The sequence below is a fragment of the Olea europaea genome, unplaced genomic scaffold (genome assembly GCF_002742605.1).
Source record: "Olea europaea var. sylvestris unplaced genomic scaffold, O_europaea_v1 scaffold3120, whole genome shotgun sequence".
NCBI classification, from domain to species: domain Eukaryota; kingdom Viridiplantae; phylum Streptophyta; class Magnoliopsida; order Lamiales; family Oleaceae; genus Olea; species Olea europaea.
The window spans coordinates 21,176-36,905 of record NW_019249965.1 but is presented as its reverse complement, the minus strand read 5'-3'; the positions used below and the strand labels follow the sequence as shown (position 1 = coordinate 36,905).

Sequence of the window (15,730 nt, the reverse complement as noted above, 5' to 3'; positions counted from 1 at the left end):
CCACTATGATTTCCCCTTTTTTCGGTACCATTTGAACTGGACTGATCCATGCACTATTTGAAATTGGGTAGATAATTCCTGCATCCAGTAATTTTAGTATCTCTGCCGTGACTACTTCCTTCATGTTCGGATTCAATCTTCTCTGAGCTTCTATACTTGCCTTGCAATTTTCTTCCATTAGAATTTTATGCATACACAGAGAAGGGCTGATCCCTTTAATGTTAGCTATTGTCCACCCTATTGCTGTTTTGTTCTCTCTGAGTACCGTGAGCAATTTTTCTTCCTCCACCTCATTGACTGTGTTTGAAATGATTACTGGAAGTGTATCTGACTCCCCAAAATATGCATATTTGAGATGTGGTGGTAGTTGCTTGAATTCTATAACTGGCGATTGCTGAATGGAAGGCAGTGGCTTTGTATTTCCCGTCCCTAGTTCTTCGAAGTGCCTCTTTTGGGTGTATGGCGGGTTGGTCTCCAAAACCTCATACATGTTTCAACTTCAAGAGAATCTGACTAAACTGATTGGGATTGTGCAATGCATGCCTCATAGGTGTCAGATGGGCCGTGAAGTAAGAATGTTTCTTGTACTGCCTTGTCAATGATGTCAACTTGGTAACAACTATTTGATTCTGCTGGCAGTTTCATGGCCTTAAATACATTGAACGATTACTGCTCCTCTCCTAATCTTAAGATCAACTGCCTCCTTTGAACATCAATTAACGCTCTCCTTGTTGTCAGAAATGGTCTGCCAAGTATCAATGGGATATCCTTGTCTTTTTCGATGTCCAAGATAAGAAAATTCGCTAGGAATATGAATTTTTCAACCTTGGTAAGCACATATTCAATTATCCCTCTGGGATGTGTCAGTGACCTATCCACCAGTTGAAGGGTCATAGTAGTTGCTTTAGCTTTTCCCAAGCTGAGTTCCTAAAAATAGACAAAGGCATTAAGTTAATATTTGCACCGAGGTCACATAATGCTTTATCGAAATAGACTTCACCAATAGTGCAAGGAACAGTAAAACTCCCTGGATCTTTCAGTTTTGGTGGGAACTTTTTCTGGATTCTAGCACTGTATTCCTCCGTAAGCATTTCTGTCTCATGGTCCTCCAGCTTGCGTTTGTTTGATATAATATCTTTGAGAAACTTCGCATAGCTAGGCATCTGGAATAGTGCATCGGCTAGTGGGATGTTGATATGGAGCTTTTTGAAGACTTCCAGGAATTTTTTGTACTGTTGCTCCAATTTTTGCTTCTTCAACTGCTGTGGAAAGGTAATCGGAGGCTCGTATGGGTTGACTGTGACTTTGGGCTTATCTTGTGACTTTTCTGAGTTTTCCTTTGGAGTTGATTCCTTTACAACAGTCTCTTCTTCAGCAGGGAAAGATGTCTCTCCAATCACATCCAGTCTTTTGACATGGATTTCTTGCAATTATACTCCACTTCGAGTTGTAATGGCCTTGGCTTGCTCTTTGGGATTGATTTCTGTGTTACTCAGCAAGTTACCTGGCGTTCTGCCAGTCAATACGATGGCCAACTGTCCCATCTGAGTTTCCAAATTTTTGATGGCTACATTTTGATTTTGAAGTGTAGCTTCGGCTTTCTCCATGAATTTTCCTATCATATCTTCCAATTGAGATCTCTTCTCTTATTTATGAAATTGTCCCTGTGGCCTACTTTGATTCTGGTTGGTCTAAGATAAGTTGGGATGCTTCTTCCAAACGGGATTGAAAGTTTCTCTATATTGATTGTGTTGTTGGCGTTGTCCCCACTGTGCATAGTCTGCTTGCTCAATTCCTTGCATGAGTATTGGGTATTCCGATATTTTATGCTCAGCTTCACATTCCTCACAATTACACTTCTTAGCTTGTGCTGCTTGTGATATGCTTTCCACCTTGTGATACAGAGAGTCGATTTTTATAGATATTGCTGAATAAGTATCCACCTTGTAGACACCCGGAGTTTTCCTCGGAATCACCCTCTTAGAAGACCACATGACTGATGTGGTAGCCATTCTCTCAAATAATTCCAATGCCCCATCAACTGTTCGTGTGGATATTGAGCCATCTGACTCTGAATCCACCATGCTCTTGTGGCATGGAAGTAACCTTGTGTAGAAGAATCGAATTTGAGTCTTTTTATCAAACCCATGTTGAGGGAACTTCTGGAGCATGTTTTTGAATATGTTCCAAGCTTCGTCAAATGATTCAGTTTCTCCTTGACTGAATACTGATATTTCATGTCTCAGCTTCGCTATCTTGGCTGGGGAGAAAAACATTGTGCGTAATTTGTGTGCCAACTTGTTTCATGTAGTGATACTTGCAACCGGAAGTGAATCCAACCATTCAAGTGCTCTGTCTCGTAGCATATGTAGAAACAGCCTTACCCTAATAGCATCGTCCGAAATCCCTTGGTATCTGAAATGTTGACACATCCAAAAATTGAGATACGTGTGTATGTGTATTCTCCTCGGCTTTGCCATAAAATTGGTGTCCATTTTGAAGTAGCTGTATCACATTGGTCTTCAACTAGAAATTTGGCTGCCCAAACGGTGGATACGCTATGCTGGATTGACTTTGAATTACTTGAAGAGTCAAGAAATCTCCCAGAATCTCATTTCCTTGGTCCATTGCCTCTCTTTCATTAGCTTGAATAATGGGATTGTTTAGTTCGTTAGCCATTTGTACTTGTGCTTCTTGGTGATCTCTTTGTAGTCGATGAAAGGTGCGCTCGATTTCAGGATCAGCTAGACTCAATTCTCCTCCAGTCGATCTTGGCATGCAAATCTGAGAAACAAAACCAATACGAGCACTGAGATTCAAACAATTTAAATAACTAAAACACAAATAAAGGATAATAACCTAAAATAAAAATAAAAACAAAATTATACTAGCAAAATAATAATTGAAGTTCGAATTAGTGCCTCGAGAAATAAAATAAAACGAAACTCAATTCTCGATAACGGCGCCAAAAACTTGTTCACGAAATTATTTCTTTCGATTTAAAGCTACCGTAAGTGTATAGTTCGTTAACAAGTAAAAAAGTGGATTAAATGAGTCTGAATATCGTCCCACAGAGATTGATTAGTTCAATTTTACCTATCGTCGCCTTAACTGAAACTAAATTACTAAAGTGAATGTGAACCTAATTAAAACCCTGATTATGCAATTTTTTTGATTGAATTAAATTAAATATGCAAAACAATATTTTTAACACTCTAAAATGAAATCAAATGCCGAGAACGCACGTTTGTTATAATCAATAGAACTTAAACACACTAGGATCACGATTTTCCATGCAATTATCACTTTAAAACCCCAGTTTTACAATGTGACAACACACTTCAATTGTGACGAATCAATGATCCTAAGTTTATCCAATACTCTCTCTCGAGATGTATTGAACCTATTTCTACATGCCACCAGCCTATATTTCTATGACAAGTGTATATGTAAAAATGCATGCGGTTTTATGAACACTTAAAGATTCACGTAGGCCATAGCGTTATATTTCTATTCCCTATTGGACTCTATGATGATTTATATTATGTCAAATCTATTCCAATTCTCTCGAATGTAAGAATAAATCACTCAAACTCACACAATTACGGGCCCTTAATTGCGGAAACAATAATTGCATATAAATCATTCAAAACAATAGAAATATGTCTTCATGTCAAATTGCAAAACTAGAAAATTAAAGATCAAATTACATGGTACATCGATCTCCTAGTACATGAAAATCTAGTCTAACATAGTTAAAATAAAAGAATACATCAAATTTTGGATAAAAGACATTACTGGGTTATGAAATCTTGAAGCTCTTCGCGTAAATCTTCGTTCTTGCGGTCAAAATCATCTCCAAGAAGTGTTTTTCTGCCTCCAATACTTTTTGCTTCTTTTTGGACGTCTTTTGGTATTTATATTACGTGAAAATTAGGTTACCAAAAGAGTTTCAGTCGTATAAGAAAACTGCAGAATCGGCCCCAGATCTTGTTCTATGCGACCGCATAGTTTATTTCTATGCGGTCGCATAGAGAAAAAAAATTTGAGAAAAAATTCTTGGGAGGCCTCTATGCGACCGCATAGAGGGTAGCACTATGCAGTCGCATAGTGCTGTCAACTATGCAAAATGTCTATTTTGGTTGTTGAACTTTCATTTTTTTTCATTTTAGTCCCTTTGCAATTACTTCTTCTTCCAATCATCTTGTATCGCTTTCGAGTTCATACTTAGCATATTTGCATTCCCAGGTTGTCTTTTAGTTCAACTTTTGAATATTTGGCTATTTTCTCCTAAATTCCTTAGTCCCTGAATTATCACTTTGTTCCATTTTTGTCCTTTTTGGCTATTTTCTCCTAAATTCCATCATTTCCATAGAAACACCTACATTGCATGAATTCAATGAGATTAAGTCACAATTCAAACATTTTTCTCGTAATTAAGTCATATTTATGATCTAAATAAGTGTGCAAAAACACAATATCGAAATTCATTATAATTTGGTGTGTGTGTGTGTGTTAATTTGGTTAATATAAAAAGTTTATTTTTCCTTAAAAAAAACTAATAAATCATTTTACTTTTCTCACGTCTAGTTGTGCTTTTTTTTTTTTGACCCTTTTAAAGTCTTTTTTTCTTTAATTATTAGATAATTTTTATATTGATTTAAAATTTTAAAATAATATTGAATATGAACACGCTTTTTTATGCTTAGACCGAATCGTCACGCTTTATACTTTTTAGAACACTGATTTTAACAATTTACTTCAACCTACACTTTATTATTACAATATAGAATCAACTAATCAAAGAAATTACGAAATATCTAACTAATTTTCGTACTCATGGAAAACAAATAAACCATCTAATTCACTGAATTTTCCATCTTCTTGTCAGTAAAATCAGGTCTCCGTACGCGTTATGGACTTCTCATAAAAAGAAGATAATGAATTTCATTTCTTTGTCGCTTAATTGTATTGAAGTGTTCCAAAAACACACCATATTTCATATTTTTCCCAATTTTTTTGTTATACTGCCACCGAATTAAATTTGAATTTGAATATATCTTAAAAATGATAGATTTTCTAATATCGATTGTTTTTCGTTTTAGAATTCAAGATGTTAACACATTCAAAGGGAAAACAACCTTCCCTTGTTTGGCTATGGTTTAAACCAATCAAATTAATTTTTATCCACATATTTTATTTGATCTATAAGTACTAATCACTTATCCGCTACTCATTTTTCATATGCAAAAACAATCAATCCAATCTGCAAAACTTGCTTATAGAAGATTAAAAATGCATAAAGTTTGCTTCTTCAATGCACCAATGAAAATATAATCGGTTGTTTCTCCAATGCATCAATGATGTATTGGCTCTCAATTTAATCTATTTATATCTCTAATTAGGTGTATTCAATTGAGACTTGTAAATCTTTTAAGGATTTAAAAATCTAGGGTTATTTAATATAGAGTTTTCAAAAGGGGAATTAGCATAAAACGTCCATATCTTTCAAATTTATTGTGGAAAATATCATTACCTTTCATTTTTTCGACATTTTTGCTCTTATTTTCACTTTTCTTTGCGGAAAACATCCTTACATCTACTTTATGTCACTTGCTTCATTAATTCAATACAAAAATATAATATTCTTTGCAAACACCGAGGGTAAAATAGTCTGAACTCATTTACACCCCTTTTTCTTGCCTTCAAAGAGTTATTCCATAAGAAACAGTAACATGAATGCGAAAATAATTGATGAAAATCCATACAATAAATAAAGAAAAAATGGGTAAGGAATCTTGTATTTCGCAATTATAACTACTGTCAAATAGGTTAATGAAAAAATTTATAATGATAAATGAAGATATATATTGAATATGTGGTTGATGAACTTGCAATCTTCATTTCTATTTTCATGCTTATTAAGCCTGTAACCAAGGGAAAAATTGAGAAGAACAAGTGCAAATTTGTTGATGTAAAGTACCTTTAAGATGTCAATGGTGAATGATCCATTTGGCTCAATGGTGAAGATGAAATCAGTCCTGTTCAAAATATAATTAACGTTGTGATAATAATCCCTACGTAGTAATCCTTTAGACTAAAACATCCTTACCTTTAAAATTTCTTTGCATAATCCATCCCTACTTTTCAAAAGTATTTGTGTATAAGGTCCATACTTCTCAAAAATCTTTGCAAAAACTGTCCGTGTTTTTCTTCTATATGCAGCCTGTTTATACACAACAACACAAACTCCCTAAATACACCAATTAAGGAAAATCTCAACAAAAAATTAACCAAACAATATAATATAACAATTTAGAGGTAACTTTTTCATTTCAAAAGTACTAAATATCAATTGTGCAACAAAGAAAGGTTCTAACTGTGCTATATTCTATCCAGTAGTTTAAATACATCTAAAACAGGTTCTTAAAGTGGTACATTATATCCACTAACTTCATTGTACTACTTGTGCAATGAAGGAACAAAAACAAAAGACAAAAAAAAAAAAAAACCTGGAGAACTTGGCAGACAACAGATTCCTAATTAGGTACTGGAGGTGGTGCCCCTCTACAGCCTCTCCTATTGTATCCTAGTTCATCACATTTCTTATATGTCATTACCAGCCTTGATCTTTTTCGTTGACCAGTTGCTGTTCTTGAAGTTGTTTGTGAAGTATTGACATTGCTCTTCAACTTTCTAGATCTCTTCAGCTGATTTGAAGAAGCCACCTCATTTGGCTCTTTTCTTTTATTCTTCTTTAGCCTCTTAGCCCTCTTTGTGTACACTAGTGGATCCAGAGGGTTTAGGCCTAAGGTAGATCATTAGTCCAGACCTATGATGGGAGAAATTGATGGCGTTTAGGTCTTGGTATATGCATCTTTCTTGTAGATGTCATCTACAAATTCCATTACATCAAGGCCTCTAGATACAACTGGGGTAATCACATGGCAACAAGTAATTCCTGATAGTTGCCAAGCACGGCAAGTACAATTTCTCGCCCTTAAATCCATAGCATGTAGTACAGTCCCAATATTGTGTCGAACTTGAAACTTATGCTTGTGTATTCATCCTACTCCATCTTTGCAAGCTTACTATTCTTGTCTAGAACTTTTTGAATTCTAGGTCCTACTACTGCTGCCTACGCTCATAGAACTCCCTCTAAGCTACAATTATCTTGATCAAATACACCTTTATTTCCTCTTTCATGGTCAATATGGGCTCCTCTCTTACATTCAAAATTGTGCTATTAAACGACTCACATAAATTGTTGAGAAGCATGTCACATTGATTCCACTATTTGAAATGGGATTTACTCCAATGAGTAGCTGCTTTTGGTTCCAGCCATGCATAACTAGCCGGGTCCAAGTCCAACATCCATTTCATGTGCTGAAGCCACTGTGATACAGAAGTGGCTCTGGCTATATCCCACAAACAATTCTTCAAAGCTAATCTCTTATGACAGACACTAAAATTGTTGTATAAATTTTAACGCATGTTCTGTACTTCGAATTCTCAAACAATGACTCAATTGTATTAGTCAAATCGTTTTGTTTATTGAAAATAAACATCCAATATTGATTGTTGTGTATGTGCAAATCTTTCTTCAACAACTTCAAAAATCATCTCCAATTATCCTCTTTCTCAACTTCAACAACTGAATATGCCACCGGGTACATACCATTGTTAGCATCAATACCAATTGCAGTCAATAATTGCCCACCATGCTCTATCTTCAAGAAGCAACCATCTACTCCAATCACCATTTTGCAGTCCCTAACGAAACCATCTCTCAATGCTCCAAGGCTAATATACAGCCGTCTAAATTCTTCGGCATATCCCTCAACCAAAGTAGTGGTCCCAATATTTGTCCTCTTCAACTTGTTAGAATAATCACATAGTAATTTGTAATGCTCCACCACACCCCTTTTAATTTTTTCAAGTATCTTCTCCTTTTGTTCTATACACTTTCCAAGGTGAGATGTTATGATGCGAACCCCGTAGCAACTTAGACTCCGAAATCCACAACTATATTGATGCGGGACCTAAGAACGCCAATTGATAACCAGCTTGGATTTGAACCCAACAAGATGAAATAAAGAACCCAAAGATGCAATGGACCCCTTGCTTACAAATTGAGGAACCCACAATCCGGTTTTGAACGCCACAAGGAATTATCCTTGATAAGTTCTAAATTATTGTTCAAAGAGGAACAAATTGAAAGAAAGCAAGGCCTCTCTTGAATTTAATAATAATTGCCAAAAGTCCTTTACAATGTAATGGAGAGAGTATTTATACTAAAGCTAAAAACCTAGCTAAAATCGTGCAAAATCATCAAAATATGGAAAGAAGTCTAATTGATATCAAATTCTAACAAAATAAGCAAATTCGCGGAAAAAGGAAAATTCTACCGGATTTTTGTACCATGTGATCGCATGGAAGAAACTGTGGCCCCTCGAAAAAACCTTGCATGGGTCTATGCGGCCGCACCACATTAGAAACATGCGGCCACATGGTTGTTATTTTGGCCTCCGTCTTCATCCGCTTGTATTGAGTTGATCCACTTTGATTCGACTTTTGACCTGAACATGAAACTTGTCCCATTTTGAGTCCCGAACATCGTCCCATTAATGGTTTCTTGAACGAGCAATCCCATAGCTTGTTTCACTTGCTTTGCTCTCGATCGCGTCATCGATTCGCCTTCGATAATCAAAGGGTCTCGACTCGAACTCGTTGTCTTCAAGTTTGATTCTTGGATCACATTATCCCATCCCTCTTCAAAGAATTCATCCTCAAATCTGCACCTGCATCGAAAAGGAAAAGATCAGCAACGTTAAATATAGCCGATACATTATACTCACCTGGCAAGTCCACTTTGAATGCATTATCGTTGATCTTCTCGGTGACTTGGAAAAGACCACCTCCCCACGGTTGCAATTTGGACTTTCGTTGCTCTGGAAAACTTTCCTTCCTAAAATGCACCGACGCACAATCTCTGGGTTCAAAGGTCACACGTTTTCGCCATTTGTTTGCCTTTGACACGATGAGCTTGTTCTTCTCTTCAATTTGTGTACGAACCTTCATATGAAGTGCCTTCACCATCTTAGCTTTCCTCTTACCATCCATGTTACCTCGCTCATTCACACGTAGAGGAAATAAATCCAATGGAGTTAGTGGATTAAATCCATACACAATTTCAAAAGGCGAATAAGAAGTAGTCGAATGTACAACACGATTATAAGCAAACTCAATAAATGGCAAGCAATCTTATTAATCACTGTTTGAAGCAATTGAGTCATGGTCCTATTTACTACTTCAGTTTGACCATTCGTTTGTGGGTGACAAGTTGTAGAAAATAACAATTTAGTTCCTAACTTATTCCACAAAACATGCCAGAAATGACTCAAAAAGTATCCCCCTCTGAGTGTAAGGGGGCCTCCTCACCCTGTTTTTGCTGTGGGGGGTTCTCCTATCAATTGCACCAAGCGCGGGTTCCTTCCTAAAAAATAAATCAGCAATGTTAGTGGCATCATCGGTTTTGTGACATGGTATGAAATGTGCCATTTTACTAAACCTATCAACCACTACAAAGATAGAATCCCGACCTTTCTTTGTCCTAGGTAACCCCAACACGAAATCCATAGAAATATCCACCCAATGTTTACTAGGTACAGGTAAAAGAGTATACAAGTCATGGGGTAAAACTTCTGATTTAGCATGTTTACAAGTTATGTACTTTCACAAATCCGTTCTACTTCATTACGTATTTTAGGCCAATAAAAATGTTTCCGTAACATGTCTAAAGTATTTTGAATCTCAAAATGACCCATTAGACCCCCACTGTGTGCTTCCCTTACCAATAATTCACGCATTGAACAATTTGGAATGCGCAACTTATTCTCCCTAAACAAAAATCCTTCATGTCTTTAAAATTTATCAACAGTCATTTTAGCACATGAATTATAAATATTTGAGAAATCAATGTCATTTTCATACATACTCTTAATATGCTCAAAACCAAGCAATTTCGTATTTCAAGAGTTAAGAAGCACGTACCTTCGAGACAATGCATCTGCAACTATGTTTTCATTACCTTGCTTATACCCGATGACGTATGGAAACGTCTCTATGAACTCCATCCACCTCGCATGTATCTTGTTCAACTTACCTTGACCCCACAAGTGCTTTAGGGACTCATGATCGGTGTGTATCACGAACTCCTTAGGCCACAAGTAATGCTACCAAGTCTCCAATGCTCGAACAAGTTAATACATCTTCTTGTCATACGTTGGGTAGTTCAGTACAGCTCCACTCAACTTCTCGTTAAAGTAAGCAATAGGTCTCCTTTCCTGCATTAACACGGCTCCAATACCTATCCCTGATTTATCACACTCAATCTCGAACATTTTATCAAAGTTAGGTAATGCCAAAACAGGTGCTTTACACAACTTATCCTTAATGGTGTTAAATGCATGTTATTGTGTTTCCTCCCCAGTGAAAACCTACGCTTTTCTTAACAATTTCAATTAATGGTGTCGTAATTGTGCTAAAGTCTTTCACAAAGCGCCTATAAAGACTAGCCAGACCATGGAAGCTCTTAATCTCAGTTATACTTTTAGGTGTTGGCCATTCTTTAATAGCTTTAACCTTTTCCTAATCCACTTCTACCCCATTAGCACTAACAACAAATCCTAGGAAAACAACTCTATCCATGCAAAACGTGCACTTTTTAAAATTAGCATACAATTGTTCATTTCTTAACACAGTAAACACGCACTTTAAATGTTCTAAATGCTCACCTAGGTTTTTGCTATAGATTAAAATGTCATCAAAGTAAACTACAACAAATTTTCCTATGAAAGCATAAAAAACACAAATGTGATTAATTAAATGCATAAAAGTGCTCGATGCATTAGTGAGTCCAAATGGCATAACTAACCATTCATACAACCCATACTTAGTTTTAAATGCCGTTTTCCATTCATCACCCTCCGGCATGCGAATTTGATGGTACCCGCTCTTAAGATCAATTTTACTAAAAATACAAGCACCATGCAATTCATCGAGCATATCATCTAACCTAGGAATATGGTGACGATACTTTACCGTAATGTTGTTGATAGCTCTGCAGTCCACGCACATTCGCCAAGTCCCATCCTTCTTTGGCACCAATAGAACATGCATAGCACACGGGCTCATGCTCTCCCTCACGTAACCTTTGCTCATCAACTCCTCCACTTGTCTCTGAAGCTCCTTCGTCCCCTCAGGATTGCTTCGGTAAGCTGGTCGGTTGAGAATGACAGCCCCGGGTATCAAGTCGGTTTGGTGCTCGATCTCTCGAACTGGAGGCAATCCACTTGGGCACGTCCTCCGGAAACACATTTTCGAAATCCTGTAACAAAGACTTAACCACGCTAGGGAGAGAGGTGTTAGACTCCTCAAGGGAGAGGAGAAACTCATTGTAAACTAACAACAACACTTGTCTATTATCAATGAAAGCCTTTTTTAATTCACTCCCCCTCGCAAAGAAGTTCACTTGTGGCTTTCTCTCCGTTTAGCTGACTCTTTTTCTCTTTGCTCAACTGACTCTTTTTCTCTCCGCTCATGTGGCCTCTCTCTCTTTCCCCCTTTCTCGGTTACCTTGCTATTTTCTCTCTTACTCACAGGCTCACTATCTTCTCTCCTTTTTGTAAATTCTCTTACTCGCCTTTCTTCCTCATTTCTCAGTTTTATTTGGTTTTCATACAACTGAGCCAATGTTAATGGCGCAAGAGTAATGGACCTCCCATCCTTGACAAAGCTATACCGGTTCGTATACCCATCACGTGTAACCTTCCTATAAAATTGCCAAGGTCTCCCCAATAGAATATGACCCGCTTACATAGGCACCACATTGCATACAACCTTCACTATATCTCCTAATTGAGAAATTAATTAACACCCGTTTATTTACCCTAACTTTCCCACTCTCATTCAACCACTACAATTTAGAAGGCCTAGGGTGTCTTAATAATGTTAAACCCAATTTCTCAACTAAAGTTGTGCTAGCCACATTTGTGCAACTCTCACCATCAATAATCAAGCTACATACCTGATCGTGGACGTGGCGCCGAGTGTGGAATATGTTCTCCCATTGCTGCTCCGAATCATCTATCTTGATTTGAGTATTAAATGCTCGTCTCGAGACCAGCAGCTCCCCAACGACAAATTCGGTCTCATCTTCATTACTAATATCCTCCAACGCCGGCATGTTATCATACTCTCCTTCGCTCTCACTTACCACCTCTTCATTGTCCCGCAACGTCATGGTTCGTTTGTTAGGACACTGAGATGAAATGTATCTCGTCCCCAAACACCTGAAATACTTGATGTCTCGACTTCATGATGGTTGTGGCTCCGATTTTAGTGCTATCCTACTAGCACTTTCTTCTTTTCCCTTCTGCCACTCACTTCTTCCTTTGGTTACCGCTTCACTTCCCTTATTATTATCATCCCACTTCGACTTCCAATTTGGGTTAGAAGACGAAGTATTCACCGGCTGCCTCGCAGTCCCCTTCCTCTTCAGTTGTTTCTCCATCCTCATGGCTACATGTAACATGTTCTCCAGCTCCACGTAATGCTGCAATTTCACTACATTAGCAATTTCTAGATTTAGACTGTTTAAAAACCGTGCCATGGTAGCTTCCCGATCCTCCACCACATTTGCCCTGATCATGAGTATTTCTATTTCCTTGTGATAGTCCTCTACGCTCCTCGACCCTTGATACAGGCTCTACAACGTCTGATGGATCTCCCTATAGTAGTGGTTAGGAACGAACCATTTCCTCATCAATGCCTTCAAATCCTCCCAAGTACTAATTGGTCTTCTCCACACTATCGCTGTGCAGTAACAACTAGATCCTACCAGGTTATTGCGTAATCAATGAATTCTAACACCGTTAACTTCACCTTCTTCTCCTTCGAATAACTATAGCACTCAAAAATTAATTCCACTTTCCTTTCCCACTCCAAGTACGCCTCTAGGTCACCCCTCTCTTTAAATTGAGGAATGTACATTTTGATATTGCCCATATTCCCATCCGCCTAATCTCCGTGATTATTCCTACCCAGTCGTTCATGCTTACCACCTCTATTCCTCATCCATCCCATTCCTACATCTCCATACTCCTCATCATCCCATTCACTACCCAAATCAAATATTTCCAGTTCCATCCTATGCTCCCTCCTCCCCGGTCTCCTGGCATTAGATACCTCCGCCCACGACTCCCTACTAAGATTAGCCACTAAAGTATCCATTCTCGTCATCCAAACTTCCTGCTTAGCCCTCCAAGCATCCTGTTGATCCAGCCTAGGGGTGGGCGCAGGTCGATTTGGTTCGGTTCTAAAGAGAACCGAACCGAACCAAAATTTTTGGGTATCTAGTAAATGGAACCGTCGGGTCTAAAAATAATTATGGAACCGTTCGGGTTCGGTTCGATTCTGTACTATAATTAAATTTTTAAACATTTATAACAATATTATATAAATACAACTAATGACATATTCAATGGTTTTGAAATGTTAGAGACTAGTAGACTACTTTGTTCAAATGATCGCTACGGTCAAAGTTTCAGTCGGTGGAGGTCACAGCTTTGGTTGATGGTCATAGAGTCAGTCGACGATTGTATAGGTTTTGGAATGTCAGCGAGACTGTGAGAGTGAATGCGAGAATCGAGACAACATTATGCACTTTAGTGTAGGTGTTTATGGTTATTTAGTGGATTGGATCTTGTTGGGCTAAGAAATGAAACAATAAAATGGGTAACTGGGCCAAAAATTAAAAAATTAGAAATGAAATAAATTATTGCGCCAAAAATTTGGATTTAGAAATTGTTAATTTGTTTAGAAAAAATTAAAATTAGAATAATTTGATTTATTCAATATAAAAAAATTAGAAAGATTCAGTCTTATTCGGTTCTTCGGTTCTTAGTCTAGAATCGAGAGCCGAACCGTACACGTCGGTTCTCAATTCAGATACCCGTTCGGGTATTTAATTTGACAAGAACCGTCGGGTTCGGTTCGGTTCAGTTCAGTTCTGTTCGGGTTCGGTTCGAGAGATTTGCCCAGCCCTAATCCAGCCTATCTCTAACAACCCTGAAAGCAAGTTCAAACCGCTGTATCAAATTCGTCGATGCATTGTTGTGATAGCCGCGTCAACTCCAACCTTCTTGTTCAGACATTTTCTCAATTTCTGCCTCACCAAATTCACTCGGAATCACACAATTGACTTTTACCCTATAATGAGCTCACCACTCTGTCTTTTTCCACTCAATGCTTTCACCAAGAGCTTCCAAGAACAATAACGAACTCACCGGATTAAAACTTGCGGATTCAACCCGAAACGTAAGTCAAGATAATAATTTTCAAGGGATTTGGAAACAAATGGAATGAAATTTGAATGGACTCACTAAATTTCAATGGATCAATTGACGAATTGAAGAAAAGAAAAAAAAAAAAAAGAGAACTTTAGACTTTAGGAATTTGAATGTGTACCTGTTGGTAGCAAATCAAGTAATTAGTAAATTTTTTTTGACGTGAAAGTAACTTTTTTTTTTTAATATCCGGATGAACAGTGCCAGAGGAATAGTAACTTTTTTTAACACAAGAGATTATACTACCAACGAAAAATATGGATTGAAGGAATGAATTGAAGAATGACTCAAGAACAAAGGAGAAATTTGGAAATCAAGAAACTATGACCCAAACAAGAAAATTAAAGATAGAGCCTAATTAAATTGGGACCAAACTCTGATACCAACTGACGCGAACCCCGTAGCAACTTAGACTAAGAAACCCACAACTATATTGATGCGGAACCTAAGAACACCAATTGATAACCAGTTTGGATTTGAACCCAACAAGATGAAACAAAGAACCCAAAGATAACGGTGATGCAATGGACCCCTTGCTCACAAATTGAAGAACCCACGATCCAGTGTTTAATGCCACAAGGAATTATCCTTGATAAGTTCTAAATTATTGTTCAAAGATGAACAAATTGGAAGAAAGCAAGGCCTCTTTTGAATTTAATAATAATTGCCAAAAGTATTTTACAATGTAATGGGGAGAGTATTTATACTAAAGCTAAAAACCTAGCTAAAATCGTGCAGAATCGTCAAAATATGGAAAGAAGTCTAATTGATATCAAATTCTAACAAAATAAGGAAATTCGTGAAAAAAGGAAAATTCTGCCGGATTTTTGTGCCATGTGGGCCGCATTGTACATTTCCATGCGGTCGCATGGAAGAAACTGTCGCTCCTCAAGAAAAACCTGCATGGGTCTGTGCGGCCGCACCACTTTAAAACTATGCGGTCGCATGATTGCTACTTTGGCCTCCGTCTTCGTCTGCTTGTATTGAGTTGATCCACTTTGATTCGGCTTTTGACCCGAACACGAAACTTGTCCCATTTTGAGTCCCGAACATCATCCCATCAATGGTTTCTTGAACGAACAATCCCATCACTTGTTTCACTTGCTTTGCTCTCTATTGCGTCATCGATCCACCTTTGATAATCAATGGGTCTCGACTCGAACTCGCCGTCTTCAAACTTGATTCTTGGATCACATCATGTTACCCAAACCATCTCGATTAACCCTCTCCATGAATGAACTAACTGACATGTTTGGTTTTGCCCTCCAATAAGATAAATACCTACCTGTCAAATATATTGAGGTCACTCTGAAGTTCTTATA

The 15,730-nt window shown here is 37.5% G+C and overlaps 1 protein-coding gene across 1 annotated transcript; it reads right to left on the bottom strand.

The window, feature by feature from the left end:
• Positions 1–666: 666 nt before the first annotated feature.
• On the bottom strand, positions 667–1,163 carry LOC111385318. Its single transcript, XM_023009697.1, has 2 exons — positions 996–1,163; positions 667–927 (listed from the first exon to the last, which is right to left on the bottom strand). Exons 1-2 carry the CDS (start codon positions 1,161–1,163, stop codon positions 667–669), a joined length of 429 nt encoding a protein of 142 aa, XP_022865465.1.
• Positions 1,164–15,730: the final 14,567 nt, after the last annotated feature.

Coding starts and splice junctions, on each gene's coding strand:
- LOC111385318 (XM_023009697.1), bottom strand. CDS start 1,163: ATGCCTAGCTATGCGAAGTTTCTCAAAGATATTATATCAAACAAACGC. Junction 928..995: donor TTCCTTGCACTATTGGTGAA/GTCTATTTCGAT, acceptor GTCTATTTTTAG/GAACTCAGCTTGGGAAAAGC.